Source organism: Gavialis gangeticus, unplaced genomic scaffold, assembly GCF_001723915.1.
Source record: "Gavialis gangeticus isolate Ggan-Ray unplaced genomic scaffold, GavGan_comp1, whole genome shotgun sequence".
In the NCBI taxonomy this organism is placed as follows: domain Eukaryota; kingdom Metazoa; phylum Chordata; order Crocodylia; family Gavialidae; genus Gavialis; species Gavialis gangeticus.
In genome coordinates this window covers 56,537,631-56,552,045 of record NW_017729032.1, presented here as the reverse complement: position 1 = coordinate 56,552,045, position 14,415 = coordinate 56,537,631, and the positions used below count along the sequence as shown (strand labels likewise).

Genomic DNA, 14,415 nt, shown 5'->3' with positions numbered 1-14,415 from the left:
CCGGTGCCCCGAGGGGGAGGGACGGCGCCGCCCCCGACACCGCGTCACCCGGCCCCGCGACCCTGCCCTCTGCAGCCTCCCGCGGGGCCCGGCTGGGTTACAGCTGTGCTAAGTGTATCGGGAGAGAAGAGACGAGACCCGAGGTTGCACGGGCTGGGAAGCTTGGAAACCTTGGAGGATTTTAAGACCTGGCTACACAAAGCCTTGGTTGGGATGATCCAGTTGGGCTGGTCCTGCTGGACTCGATGTGACCTCCTGAGGTCCCTCCAACCCACACTTTCTATGATACCAAGTTCCAGCAAAGCATACGGGCAGCCTGATGGTGCTGCCTCACTTGCGCCATGTGCCCTGTTGCTAAAATGCTTCATGTTCAGAAGCTTGCGGAAGTGTATCCCAGCCCCTTGACTGGGCTGATAAGAAGTAACCCCCACACCTATTTTTGCCTCCCCTTGTGCACTTGTGACATCTCCTTCTACTTGTAAAAACTCTTAGTAACTCTTATTAATGTGAAAACAGAGGTTGAAACAAAGCCGCAGCCTGCACGTGCAGGTCACTTGGCTAAATCAGTGTTGCCAAATCAGCTTTTGTTTTGAAGCCTCATGACGTGGAGCGCTTGAAGCTGCAACTGCCACTGGTTGCTGCGTGCATCCACCTCCCAGCGTGTGGACTGTGCTGTTCTTCCACTCAGAGTATGTGCTTGTGCATGTACATGCATGTGTGGTAATGAAGTCACAAAAGTTTTGAAAATGGTTGCATGTTGCCTGGTATTTTTAAGCAGCCCTTTGTGCATATGTGGAGTAAACAAAATGGGAAACAAGTTGTTTTATGCTCTGCTTCCTAGTTTACCATCATGACTACTTTACGTAGGCAGTCCTAGGCAAAAATAAGATCTTGATATTTTAGGCCCTAACACTAATGGATAACTTTGTTTTGTCAGTGGATCACCTTTGCTCATCCCTGGCTGTAGACAGTTGCAAGTTTAAACCAAAAGTGGGAGACTTAGAATTGCATATCGGCCATTCTAATTTAACAGTTCAGTCTGTTCACTTCCGTACCTCTGTAAATGAACTAAATTCCTACAACTTTGACCTTACATTGTCTTAGCTCCGTTTATCCTTGCATAGGAGCAAAGAGATGCAGCACTTATCTTGGCTATAGTGTAATACCAGCATAACGGTTACATCTATGCACATCTCTTATTTCACCTAGTGAGAGAAGCTTGCATAATGTTTACAAATACCATTATGCAAACAATAAGTGTAGATAGGTCACAAATACTCTTCCTGGTTTTTTTTTCTTCAGGTGTGTATCATTGCCCATGTAACTGCCACAAAAATGCCAAGCTTTCAACGACATGAAGAGGAGAAGTACTTTGTAAATGCTGAAGGCAAGAAGGAATCTGTACCAAGCATACATGACCCGCCTACAAAGGAGCTCTCTGTTGTTGTGCCTTCATACAATGAGGAAGACCGGTGTAAGATTCTACCCAAACTTAAGTCTGTGTTGTAAACAGTTGTCAGCAACAGAACATTGCAGGCCAGGTTATATAACTGCTTTGCATACCTTCCTCAGGTTTTCATGAAACAATGTAAATCAATGGGAATTCATCCTAGAGAGCAGATGTAGGTTGTATCTGCTTTTTTTATTAGCAGCAAAAATGTCTTTATTGTATACAGGAAACCACTTAACCTCAACATCATACAGTAGAACCTGGATCATGCATAATGAAGTGGTTTGCAACCCACTTGATTTGCACCAAGTTGTCAAATTAAGACTGAGTGGCTCGGTGGGTTCCTGAAGGTGCTACTTTTCAGTTGGAGCTCAGCAGTAGCCCCATGCAGCTGATCAGAAAAGTGGTGCGCTTTGAAATAAAAGCCACAGCAAGGAGCTGTAGTACCTCAGTGGTCCCATGCAGCTGTTTGTCACAGCTCTGTACATGCCAGGTACTTTGTAAACCCCCATGTAGCAGAAGTGTTAGGAAACTAACCCTGTGAAGTGTACAGGTTCTGCTGTATAGCAAGAGTAGATGCTGCTTATTCATGGGCAAGAATCGGACATTGCCTGTATCCCTAGACAAGTCATGCCTACGTTTGTCCCAGAATAGAAGTGTCCCGGGATTGGCATGTAATGTTATCACCCTTCTGATCGGGGTTTAATGAATGGCTGAGTGCACTGCAGCTTTTCTTCCATTGGCTCAATGATACAGTCCCAGGGTAACTGTTCAGATGCACTTTTTGGTGTTCCAGGGTAAACTGTTAGTACTATTTATCCATTGAACCTTTTTAAGACTTACCCTGGGACAACAGACTTGGACATCTGAACAATTGCACTTTGTCCTGGGATAAAATGATATTTCCCAGAATCAGTGTACTGTTTGTTTATAGCCTTGGAGTCAGCATGGAGCAGAATAAAAATGGGCCTAAATAGCCTTCTGAGTGAGTCTGGTGCACCGAGGGGAAATAAGCCACATCACTCCACGTAAACCTAGGCCCACAAATTAGCCTAGTAGAGGACTTGGATTGCTCCTTCATGTGCACTGCAGCACATTGTTATGCCTCTCTCTGCTGAGGCATGCACTCAAGGCTGCTCTAAGTCATCTGCCTTGACAACATGCAAGCCTGGGCTTGGGTACATGTGTGGAGGGTTTGTTTCTCAGTTGCTATGCAGACTTGCTTGAGACAGCTTGGGCATACCATTTGTGTCTCTTTTTTGAGATTTCAGCCAGCAAATGAGCTGTATGGTAGGAAGAATGATCTTGTGAAGCATTTTTAGGTTTGGTTGCTGCCTGTTCTATGCATTTCTTGTGTGCTCTTATGTAAGTCACTAATATGTAAAGGTCTTTTTGGTGTAAAGGGGACTAAACTATAGACTATTTCATTTGGCAAAAGCATGTGGGAGGTCATTCTCAGTAGTAGCCCCTCAGCTTTGGAGCTCCCTCTCCCTTGAGGTGTCCCAAAGCACAAATCCGGACATCTGGAAGTGCTGCACCCCTCCTTAACTTTTTTTTAATTTGGTGGCACCCTGGTTGAGAATCAGATGTACTGCCATAGCTTTCCAGGTAACTCCTCCTTCAATTTAGTAAGGGGTTTTTTAACTCCTAACTTTTTCCTTTTCCCACAATAGCACAAGATGACAACAGTGCAGTCATTAGCTCCTATACCACTCATTTTAGAAAAACCTCCCCAGGTTTGATTTTCCTGTTACACAAGAAATTCTCAATTAGTTGCATCGGAATTACTACTGATTTGCACCACATTAATAGAGATAGGAATGATGTGTAGACAGCAAAATAAAATAAAATGCTCTTCTACTTTTTCTCCCTATGAGGGACTCCTCTGGATATGAATGGGATTCTTGTGAATGGAATAAAGGGGGAATAAATTGACCTGATTTATCTTAGTTTAGGACAAAAAGGCAAATAGTCTGGGGGGGCCAACACAAGAATTTTTTTTTTTAACATAAGCATAAAATTATCATGGGCTCTGTCAGTATGTCAATGAATTCTCCTGTCTTTAGGCCAGTGGCTCTCAACTGGGATGCTGCTGTGGTTGCCACTACATCCAAGTGGAACTGTTCTGGGCATCTGGAGAATCATGCTGCAAAGTAACTGTGACAAGAACATCCTCTGGGCACGCTGGAGGAGAGGGACAGGCTGCAGCTAGATATGGACAGGTTACAGGGATGGGCGAATGAGAATAGGATGGGATTCAGTACTGACAAGTATAGGGTACTGCACTTGGCAGTAAGAACCGGCAGCATACCCATAGGCTGGGGAACTCCCTTCTCGAAAGCACAGTGGCAGAAAGAGATCTTGGAGTCATTATTGATTCCAAAATGAACATGGGCTGCCAATGTGAGGACACGGTCAGTAATGCCAACTGTACTTTATCATGCATTCACAGATGCATCACAAGCAGGGCCAAGGAGGTGATCCTCCCCCTCTGTGCGACACTGATCAGGCCACAATTGGAGTACTGTGTCCGGTTCTGGGTGCCGCACTTTAGGAGAGATGTGGCCAGCATCGAGAGGGTCCAGAGGAGGACCACTCGCATGATCAGGGGGCAGCAAGGCAGGCCCTACAAGTGGAGGCTATGGGACCTGAACCTGTTCAGTCTCCACAAGAGAAGGCTGAGGGGATCTGGTGGCCATCTACAAACTGGCCAAGGGGGACCAGCAGGCTATGGGAGTGTCCCTGTTCCCCTGAGCACTACCAGGAGTAACAAGGAATAACAGCCACAAGTTGACTGAGAGTAAATTCAGGCTAGATATCAGGAGGCACTACTTCACAGGGCGGCTAGGATCTGGAACCAACTTCCAAGGGAAGTGGTGCTTGCTCCTACCCTGGGGGTCTTCAAAAGGAGGATAGATAATCACCTTGCCGGGGTCATTTGACCCCAGCATTCTTTCCTGCCCCTGGCAGGGGGTCAGACTTGTGATTTGCCTAGGTCCCTTCCGACCCTACCAGCTATGAACTATTCACTCTCACTGCACCCTTCCTGGTCCAGTCCCATGTTCCTCCTAGAAACAGGCACCAGGTTCTACTTGCCCTTATGCCTGTTTCTCGGATACCCTGTGTAGGTTTGAACTGGGAAGGGCTACAGTGAGAGCAGGCACTCCTGCCACAGGCACTTCTCAGTCTGGCTCTAGCAGAGGTGTACATGGCACAGTCCCACCTGACCATGGCAGCAGTGGCACCCCTAAAAAGGTATCACACCACCCCAGGGTGCTGCAACATCCCAGTTGACAACCAGTGGTTTAGAGGGGGTTTGCTATAGAGTTTATTTTGGCTTTTTAAGTTGTTTTTTTGTTCTAATATATGACATGATCACTAATGAAGACTAGTGGTTTCTCTTAGTACTAGTGGGGCTATTGCATATTTCAGGCTAGGAAGATGATTTCCATCCTTAGAGAAAATTTTGCAACCTCCTGTTAGCAAGAAGTCTCAGGTGTTCTCTAGATCTTGCATTTCCTGGACAGGGAGAGTAGTCACAAGCAGTTACTCTGTTTCTATAAGTCAACACTAGCCTGGTTGAGAACATTTACTTTACTTAGCCAACTAGTTACTGTTAGTTGGTTCGTATAGGTGGTATTTTATGCTTAGCCTCTTGCCTCTGGTACCTTGCTTTTATTATTCATATTTCTGTGCACTGATACCATATAGCTGACATTTAACCAATATATTAATGATCAAAAGGTATACTCAGTGGTAAGCACTAATGTACTTATTCGAATCAGAATTAAAATCCTGTAATAGTTGTACTCTTCATTTATAAATATTAAATATTTATGTTATGGTGGTATCTGGAGCCTCTTAGCAGAATTGGGATCCCATAGAAATTCATGAAGAAGTGGTCCCTCCATCAAAAGATAGAAAATATCTTAGTTCCACAAAGACATCAATATATGCTTAATTTCATGCAGTGAGAGTTGTCCTATTAATCTCTAAGTGCAGTCTGTGCAAAACTGAAAAAATAATTTGCTGTCTAAGAGAAGGGAAATGGGTACACAAAGAAGTAAGGTCTGAGGTTGTATAGTGATTTGGGTAGAGGAGCTAGCAGTAAAGCCAAGCCCACTTAACTTTTAGTTGAACCAGAAATTAAATTTCTAATTGTAAGCAGAAGGGGGTGGGGAGAGAACTATTTTCAACTCTGGAGGATTTTTACCCAAAGACTTGACTTTTCTAGAATATGATGCAACAACATTTTAAGTATGCTTTCATTATGTACTTTTTTCTGCTTTCAGTACCTCTTATGATGGATGAAGCATTAGACTACCTGGAAAAAAGACAGGTGTGCTATTTTCATTTTCACATTTAAAATACAGTGTTTGTATAAATATTTAAGAACTAAAAAGCCTACTTGTTTGATTGCTGAGGTTTAGCTAGATGGAGTACAAAATTACCTAACTGAAACCAATGTATTCTATCCTGGCATATTCCCTTTACAGAATTTTTGACTGAATGATGGATGATAATTTAATTTTTACCAAAACATAAAGATTAATTATTACACCTCAAAAAAGCATGTTACTTTTCTGGTATGTATCCAGAATAGACAGATTAGTAGGACATAACTGAAAAAACAGTCTGGGTCAGAGGTCAGACATGACTCATGGAAGTGGGTCATTGGGTTTCAAGATGACCTGTTTCCCATATCTGGCCTATGGGGTTTCTCAGAAACTGCTAGGCTGCTCTGTCAATGGGCTCATGCCACTCACCCTGCTGCCAAGATTTGTGATGTGTTGTGGGACATGCATATATGTGGGGCTAAGATAGGGAGCAGCTGTGGCATTAACTGCCCACATGCTGGCTGTGTTGACTGGACCAACCCAATGGCTCTCACAGCTGCTGCAAGAAGCTGCGCGGGCTAGATCCGGCCTATCAACTCAAGTGAGTTTGACGCCCTTGGTCTGGGTCAGTGATGCTCAATATTTTGGCTGTGTGGACCAAATAAGTGGTACAGAGCTGGTTTGTGGGCTGGATTGGATCCCCATGCCACAGGATCAGGGCCACATGCCCAGATTCAGATCACGCTGCCTCTGCCTGGCCCTGTGTGTCAGGATCAGGGCCCTGGAACCCTGTGCCTACCTCAGTCTGGTCCTGCATGTGTGGATCATGGCCCTGAGACCCTACACTGGCTCTGTGACACTCTTTGCACTGGACCTAGCTTACAGGGTCATGGCCCTAGGGCTCCCCAAGAACCTGTGGGTAGCTCCATGGGCTATATCTACCTTGGCCATATATATACCTGATCTAGGTTTATGCTCACAACATTCTTGGAAGCTTTTATTATTCTCATTTGCTTGTCTTGCTAGCAGACAGCACGTTTCAGAAAATAAGGCAAACCTTTACTGATTTTTGACATAAGACCTACTCACAACTTGAATATTATTTTCATAAGAGTTTTGACTTTCAGCTGTTTGTAGTAGCTGAAAAAATGCAAAATGGTAGTGCAATAATGAGCATCTAATTTAACAGCCTAACACTACATATATTGGCAACAAGCTAATCTCTCTCAAAGGATGATTGTCTTTTTAGGAAATTAACAAAATAATATTGTTGAGAGAGAAGGCTGTTGTGTAACATAAGGAGAGCAGTTTAACCATGTATGAAGGGAGTGAGAAAGATGAAGAAGAGATCAGGTTAAACAAGCAATTTCCTTTTTTATTTTTAAGAAACAGGATCCTTCATTCACTTATGAAGTAATAGTGGTTGATGATGGTAGCAAAGATCAAACCACAAAGGTAAGAAAATAACTTTACTAGTTTTCCTCATAGCAGCTAGGGGTAGGAGGGAGGAGAAAATATACATCTCACAGCTTCAGTGTAGCTTCAGTGTTTATAAAACAACATAAACCCTGGTCTTTTGTTTTATACTTTCTGCTGTTATTATTTTCATTTTTTTTCCATTAAGCAATTAAATTCTGGCCTCTGATACTTCCTGGAATACTTCTAGCATCATATTCTGCTGTTGTTATGCATGCAGTATTGTTACTGTATTTCCTAGCTGCACATCAAAAAAAAAAAACAATGGGAAGATGCAGCTAGGCCAAGTGTTTGCTTCCTCTTCTTCCTTTGGCTGCATCCCTACTTTTAGGGGTGTAAATACTGTTAATTAATTTAACCTCCTCTTATTCTACCAGTTAAACTATTAACCAATAACAAAGCTGATGCGGGAAACCCCTTCAGGGGACCAAGGCACTTTGATTTGTGGAAGGGGGAGAGGAGGTAAGCCCAGCCAGACAACACAGACCAGGGAAAGCCCTACCCTGGGAGGAAGGGTATACCTGTGAATGATGCTTAATTGATGAGTCATTAGGCTGCTGCTATTTTCCTCTTAAGTTATGGGTACTAGTCCCCCTCTCTCCTCCCATGTCCCCCTCCTCACTCCTCTCTCCTCCCTCCTGGCTGCCCTGCTGTCTTCTAATGCCTGCTTAGGGCAGTTCACAGCTTCCCTTCTCCCTTCCCCTGCCAGACTGTGCCCAACCAGACCTAAAGGATTTTTAGTAAGCTAACCAGTTACTACTGCACTTATCAGTTAATTAATCATTTAACCTTTCAGGGATGTATGGGTTGTAGCCATGTTGGTCTAAGGACATAGGCAGACAAGGTTATTTGGGTAAATCTGATATCTTTTACTAGACCAACTCAAATAGAAAAAATTCTTCTTTGCAAGCTTTTGGGCACAAAAACCCTTTGTCAGGCTGAGGAAACATCTGCAGTTGGTCTGTGCTCTTCCTGGATTCCATCAGAAGAGCACAGACAAACTGCAGATGCTTCCTCAGGCTGTGTTCAGGGCACTCTTCATCCCTCTCCTGTTCAGTTAAAAAGGGGTGAGAGAATGAAATCTCCAACTTTCACCTGGGTTTCCAGTGTTGTTTTACTCTGATTTTCATATGCCTTACAGGTCGCACTGAGGTACTGCAAGAAATATGGAAGTGATAAAGTGCGAGTTCTTACATTAGTAAAAAATCGTGGGAAAGGTGGAGCTGTCAGGATGGTAATGAATATTTTTCTTTTCCTGTTTTGAACCAATTACGACCCAGCTAAAATAAACAAATGGTGCCACTGTGATAAAATTTAATCTAACTTCAAGATTTGGAGCAATATGGCTATATGGAAAAATGAAATGTGTGTTCCATAAAAAAAATTTCAAGACAAAGATCCATAGAAAAAGAAAGCTCACTGCAAGACCTTAAAAGCACATTAGGAATGTCTGCATGAGATGCTGTCTGCACAGTAGCCTAATAATACTGCTCAGTACTGCATCACAGACGGTGCTAATACATTATTGTGTATTATTATTAAGCTACTGTACAGTAGCATCACTTAAAAGATGTTCAGCACTACTGCACAGTAACGCTGCAGTTTCTCTGCTAATACAAGTACTAAATAAATGTGCAGTAACACTGTGCAGTAGTATCTCTTGTAGACCAGTGGCAGCCAGTAAATATGGGGTGCTTGGGCACTGCCCCACCAATTTCAAAATGACATGATCAGTGTTCTGATTATGCTCATGCACTATGCATACATAACAAAAAGTTGAGTATGCTTAGTAAGCACCTTAGGGTGATCTTCTTACCACCCGAGTGGCGCATGAGTAATAGAAACACTTGAACAGTTGGAATGGATTGCAATAACCTCTTGTTTAAGCAGGGTGCGGCGCTCCTGTATTGAGGCCCCAGTGTGGGTAAAGAGCTGTTGGGAGGAAGGTGGAAAGATAGGGGGCACCACTTGCAGAGACATGCACATGGCCCCAGGCAGCCTGCAAAGCAGCTCCAGCAGGTAAGTGGAGAGGGGGATTGAGACCCCTGTGGGGAGGAAGCTGGGCAGGGCTGGAGCTGCTGCCCAACCAGGTGGGGCTTGGGGCTGGAGCCGCAGTGTGCGACTGCAGGGCCCCAGTAGGGAGTAGGATAGGGCTGCAGGTGGCTCGTATGGGGAAGGGGGAGGCCCAGTTTCTCACTGCCACGCACACTCTGGGGGGCAGAGGGTACCCATGCCCCCCAAATCTGTACCGGCACAGGCTGCAGGTTCAAGCTCCCATCCTGCTTCCCTTCCCCAGGGCTCCTGGAGCTGGCAGGCAAAACCTGGCGCAACTGGGGACAGCGGGGTTGTGTGGGGGATTCCAGTTCTAGCCCTCTTCCTCCTCTGCTGCCCTGGCGACACACCCCCCTGCACCTTCCGCTGCACACAGGGCACATTGCTGGGGCAGCAGGGGTCGAGAAGCAGCAAGGAGGCTTTCCCCACAACTCCTTTGCTCTCTGCAGCACTGGGTCATGTGGGGGGAAGCAGGGTGATAGGGAACAGCAGCAAGCAGGGGGCCTGCTGTTCCCTGCCGCCTTGCTTCTCCCCCACGACCCAGCGCTGCAGGGAGTGGAGCCACGTGGAAAACCTTCTCGCTGCTTCTTGCTGCCCCAACAACCCGCCCCTTGCACACAGGGCTGCAGTGAAGGCAGTGGTGCAGGGCTGCAGTCCTCAAAGTGGCGGCAGGCTCAGGGGGCACATCACCAAGGTAGCCAAGTGGGGAGGGAAGGAGGGGGCAAGAAGTGGCGAGGAATAGCCGCACAGCCCTGCTGTCCCCAGCTACATCGACTCACTCCCGGTGTGACGCTCCACCTGCCCCACCTGTCTCACAGTTCACCAGCTGCGCCTGACGTAGATGTGCCCATTGAGTACCTATCTCTTAGGTTTACAATTAAGAATTATTTTGTCATATAAGAATTCAGCATGCAATCAGTCATTAAACCCAACCTGCATTTTTTCTGTTAGTTAGATTAGAATTCTTATTGCAAAAACCTATAAGATTAAACCCAAGCTCTAGTAAAAGGTACTAGTAACTACAAAAGTTTCTTTGAAGCTCATGGTTTTAATTTTAAAGCCTAAATTTAAAAAGTCTTTGTTTAGCTGCAGTGGAACTACTTATGCTTGGTCAACTGTGTATAATTTTATTGGGGTATATTGTCCACTATTATGCTAACTATCATTAACTTATAATTAGCTATTTTTTCACAAGGGAACATGCTAGTGTGTGTTTTGGATTATATAAATTGCTTTATTCACATATGTGAAATGAAACATGTTTTGTGGAGTAAATTACACTTCCTTTTTGGATCATACTGTGTTGTCAGTCATGAACTACATAAGAGGTCATTGTAAAAAATGAAAACTGCTTTTCCCTTGAGTAGGTGATAGTTAATGTTTCTGAAATCTTTTCTTCCTTCATTATTTTCTCAAAGATTGTCTCAGTAAAGGTTCCTCTATACTGTATTTCTTGAAGGCTTTTTTTTAGTGCTTATAGCTGTAGTATTTAATACACAAGATTAAACTTTGTCCTTTTTTTTGCCTAGTTCATCCAAGGTGAAAAGGCATAACTTTGTGCAGGATCGTACTTCTATTGCAGAGTTTAAAAAGTTCTCATTTCCTACTACCACTCCCTTTTTCTTTACAAAGTATTTTTCTGTGCGTAGTATATGACATTTATTTATGTGGCTCTTTAACAAACAGGAAACGTGTTAATGGTAAATAATTGCTCCAGAATATAGCTACATCAGCATTGTATTTTCTGTCAAAATTGAAGGGAAAAGTGGTTTCATTCTTTTAATAATTGTCTATGCTAAGGCATAGGTATTGGTTTAAGATGCTTAGAAAAGAGTGTCAAGTCAGTAAATCTGAAAAGCTGTTATATTAAAAAAGAAAAAAAACACTCAAAACCTCTTTAATTTTAATCAAAATAGAAGTTTCTATGGGGATTGTGTTTTGTCTCGTGCTGTGTTTTTTTTCACTAAGTTAAAGCATGCAGCTTCTAGGATTGAAAACTGATTCTTTATTCCAAATATGTATTTAAGAGCCTGCAGATATTTTGCCTTGAATTAGATCTATATAGTGACTGCATGCACATGAAATAACACCCCTCTGCTCAAGGCAGGACTGTCTCTGACAAAACCATCCCAGTCAAGCGTCTGCTTAACCTGCTCTTAAAAATGTCCATGGTTGGAAATTCCACCTGTATACGTAACCTGTTCCAGTGTTTAACTTTTCTCATAGAAAGTTCTTCCTAACCTAAATTCCCTCTACTGCAGTTTGAGGGCATTTTTCCTAGTCCTGATACAGCCACAGAAAATAGTGTATATCCATCCTCTTTTATAATTGCCCTTCAGATATTTGAAGACTGTTAACAGCGGGACCTAAACCTGTTCAGCCTTCACAAGAGAAGGCTGAGGGGGGACCTGGTGACAGTCTATAAACTCACTAGGGGGGACCAGAAGGGTTTGGGGGAGACACTGTTTGCCCTAGCGCCCCCTGGCATGACAAGGAACAATGGACACAAATTATTGGAGAGTAGGTTTAGATTAGACATCCACAAGAACTACTTCACAGTTAGGGCGGCTAGGAGCTGGAACAAACTTCCAAGGGAAGTGGTGCCTGGCTCCTAGCCTGGGGATCTTTAAGAAGAGGCTTGATGCCTACCCGGCTGGACTCATTTGAGTCCAGTTTTTTTCTCCCACCCAGGCGGGGGGTTGGACTTGAAGATCTACAAGGTCCCTTCTGACCCTACTTCTATGATTCTGTGATCAAATCTTGTCTCAGTCCTGTCTTCTTCAGCCTAAATAATCTTCGTTCTTTAAGCAGGGTGGATTTGATTGAAATCATTGGTCAGGAAGCCTTGGTTTAATCATTGTTTTCTACAAAAAATGCATTTGTGTTGTTTGATATCCTTTATTTATTTAACTTCTTGACACTGTGCACTTTTAGAGAAAGGGAAGTGCTTGACTGTGTGTACCAAAACTTGCAAAGAAACAGTAGGACTGATGGGTGGGTAGTCAGCAGAGATCCTGATTTTCTGTTTCCCACGGAAAAACAGAGAAAACCACAGATTTCCCATTTTTATCAGAGAAAACATAGATTTTCCCTTTTAGAAGAGAAACCCATGGATTTCCCCCTTCTGCAAAGAGCTCTGCAGGCTGGCTGAGTTTCAGCCTACAAGAGCTGTTTGCAAAAGGGGCAGGGAAACCCTCAACCCTGTGGGGAAGGGGGAAGAGCGGGGCCCGACACTCGCACTTACCGGAGGCTGCTTCAGGTTCGTTCTTCTTGCTGGAGGTAAGTGGGGCTTGGGGATTGTGGAGCAGAGCTGGTGGGGGGGAACTGTCTAGGAGCTGAGGGAGCAAGGATGTTTGCAGCCAGCCAGGCACTCCGGCTGGGAGTGGGTTTGCAACCTCCCCACTCCCAGCCAGAGTGCTCAGCTGGCTTGAAACTCCCACTGCTCCCGACTGGCTACAAACTTCACTGCTCCCTCAGCCCCCAGCCAGCTGGGCACTCTGCCCAGGAGTGGGGGTTTGCAGCTGGCCAGCAATGGCAGAGGTTTGCAGCTGGCCGAGCACTCTGGCCAAGAGCAGGCAGGTTGCAAACCCCCTCCCAGCTGGACTGCCCGGCAAGCTGCAAACCCTGGGTTGCAAACGTTGTACTCCCTGCCCTGCTGCCCTCCCCTAGGCTCTCCAGAGCACAGTGTGCGCGACTGGCATGGCAGAGCACAGCGGGGCCACACATGAAAGCTACCTGCCACTACAAGCTCCATCCTACCCTGGCCACACTTCCTCTGTGTGCACGAGGGCAGGACACACCTGCCCTGCCCCCACCCTCCACACATCTGGAGGGTATGGGCCCCCCTGCACCACCCCCCCGGAGTGCATGCTGCCACTGGGAGCTGGCCTTACCCAAGCCTGGATCAGGCAGGCAGCAGGGGAGGAGCCGGCTCATGCTCCTGCTATAGCAGCCAGCCACTGCCTTCCATTGGGGCAGGGGGCTGCGGACCTGGGTCCCTGGCCCCATAGCCCTGGCAGCTGGGGGCCCTCTCCAGCAGGGCTGGGGGACAGGGGCTGTGGGGCGGGGGGCAAGGGGCACAAGCAGGGTTGGGAGGCTGTGGGGGGGTGGGGAGTGAGGGACACCAGCAGGGCTGTGGGGGGCATTTAATTTTAACCACAGATTTTGGGATTTTTATCAGAGAACTTGGGATTTTTTTTTTATCATGAAGAACCAGGATCCCTGGTAATCAGATCTGTTATCTCTCATCTCCAGGGATCCAGGTTTTCTGTTTCCCACAGAAAAATGGAGTAAACCACAGATTTTACCTTTTACCCAGGGCGAATGAGGATTTCTCATTTTACCAGAGAAACCCACAGATTTTGCAATGAGTTCCTTGCAAGCTGGCAGAGTTCCAGCGTACAGGGAGCTGGGAAGGAGCGGAAGGAATGTAGTGAGGCGGAGAGCGCCACATGCATGTTACATGCACATTAGGCCTGTGCGAATAGGGAAGTATTTGATTCAGATTAAGCTGATTCACAGGACAGTGATTTGATTTGGAGATTCGCTGTCCTGAATCGATTCAGCCAAATTGGCTTCGGAAGATTCGGCGCTGATTCAGAGAGATTCGGAGATTCACTCATAGACTATAATGGGGAATCTTCCCCACTATAATGGGGAAATACCTATAACTTTGTCATTTTTTGGCTGATTCGGATACAAATCGCAGGGATAATATTGCCTTCTGAGGGCATAAAGCCTGACAGGTTTCAAGGAGATAGGTGCAGGGGTGCCTGGGAAACTGCACCTCAAACTGCTGAAAGCTAAACTCGTGTTGTGTGTTTGTTAAGGCAGATTTGGATGAAAACAGCAGGGATGGCAGCCCCTTCTGAGGGCATGTGGCCTGCCAGGTTTCAGGGAGATAGGTGCAGACGTTTCTGGGAAACTGCACCTCAAACTGCTGACAAGCAAAACTCATTTCATGTGTTTGTGTTAAGGTGCAGCGGGGTGAAAACTGTAGGCGTGCTAGCCCCTGCTGAGGCCATGAAGCCTGCCAGCGTTTCTGGGAAGCCTGCCGGGGTAGCTGCAAGGATTTCTGGGAAACTGCACTTCAGGGTGCTG

At 45.5% G+C, this 14,415-nt stretch overlaps 1 protein-coding gene across 1 annotated transcript in view; it reads left to right on the top strand.

Moving 5' to 3' along the window:
* Positions 1-14,415, top strand: part of ALG5 (ALG5, dolichyl-phosphate beta-glucosyltransferase) — a 59,786-nt gene that overhangs the window by 265 nt on the left and 45,106 nt on the right. Inside the window, exons 2-5 of the mRNA XM_019524737.1 lie at positions 1,303-1,474; positions 5,743-5,789; positions 7,174-7,242; positions 8,405-8,497. Of these exons, the coding sequence (XP_019380282.1) occupies positions 1,303-1,474; positions 5,743-5,789; positions 7,174-7,242; positions 8,405-8,497 (381 nt within the window). The remainder of the gene's footprint in view (positions 1-1,302; positions 1,475-5,742; positions 5,790-7,173; positions 7,243-8,404; positions 8,498-14,415) is intronic.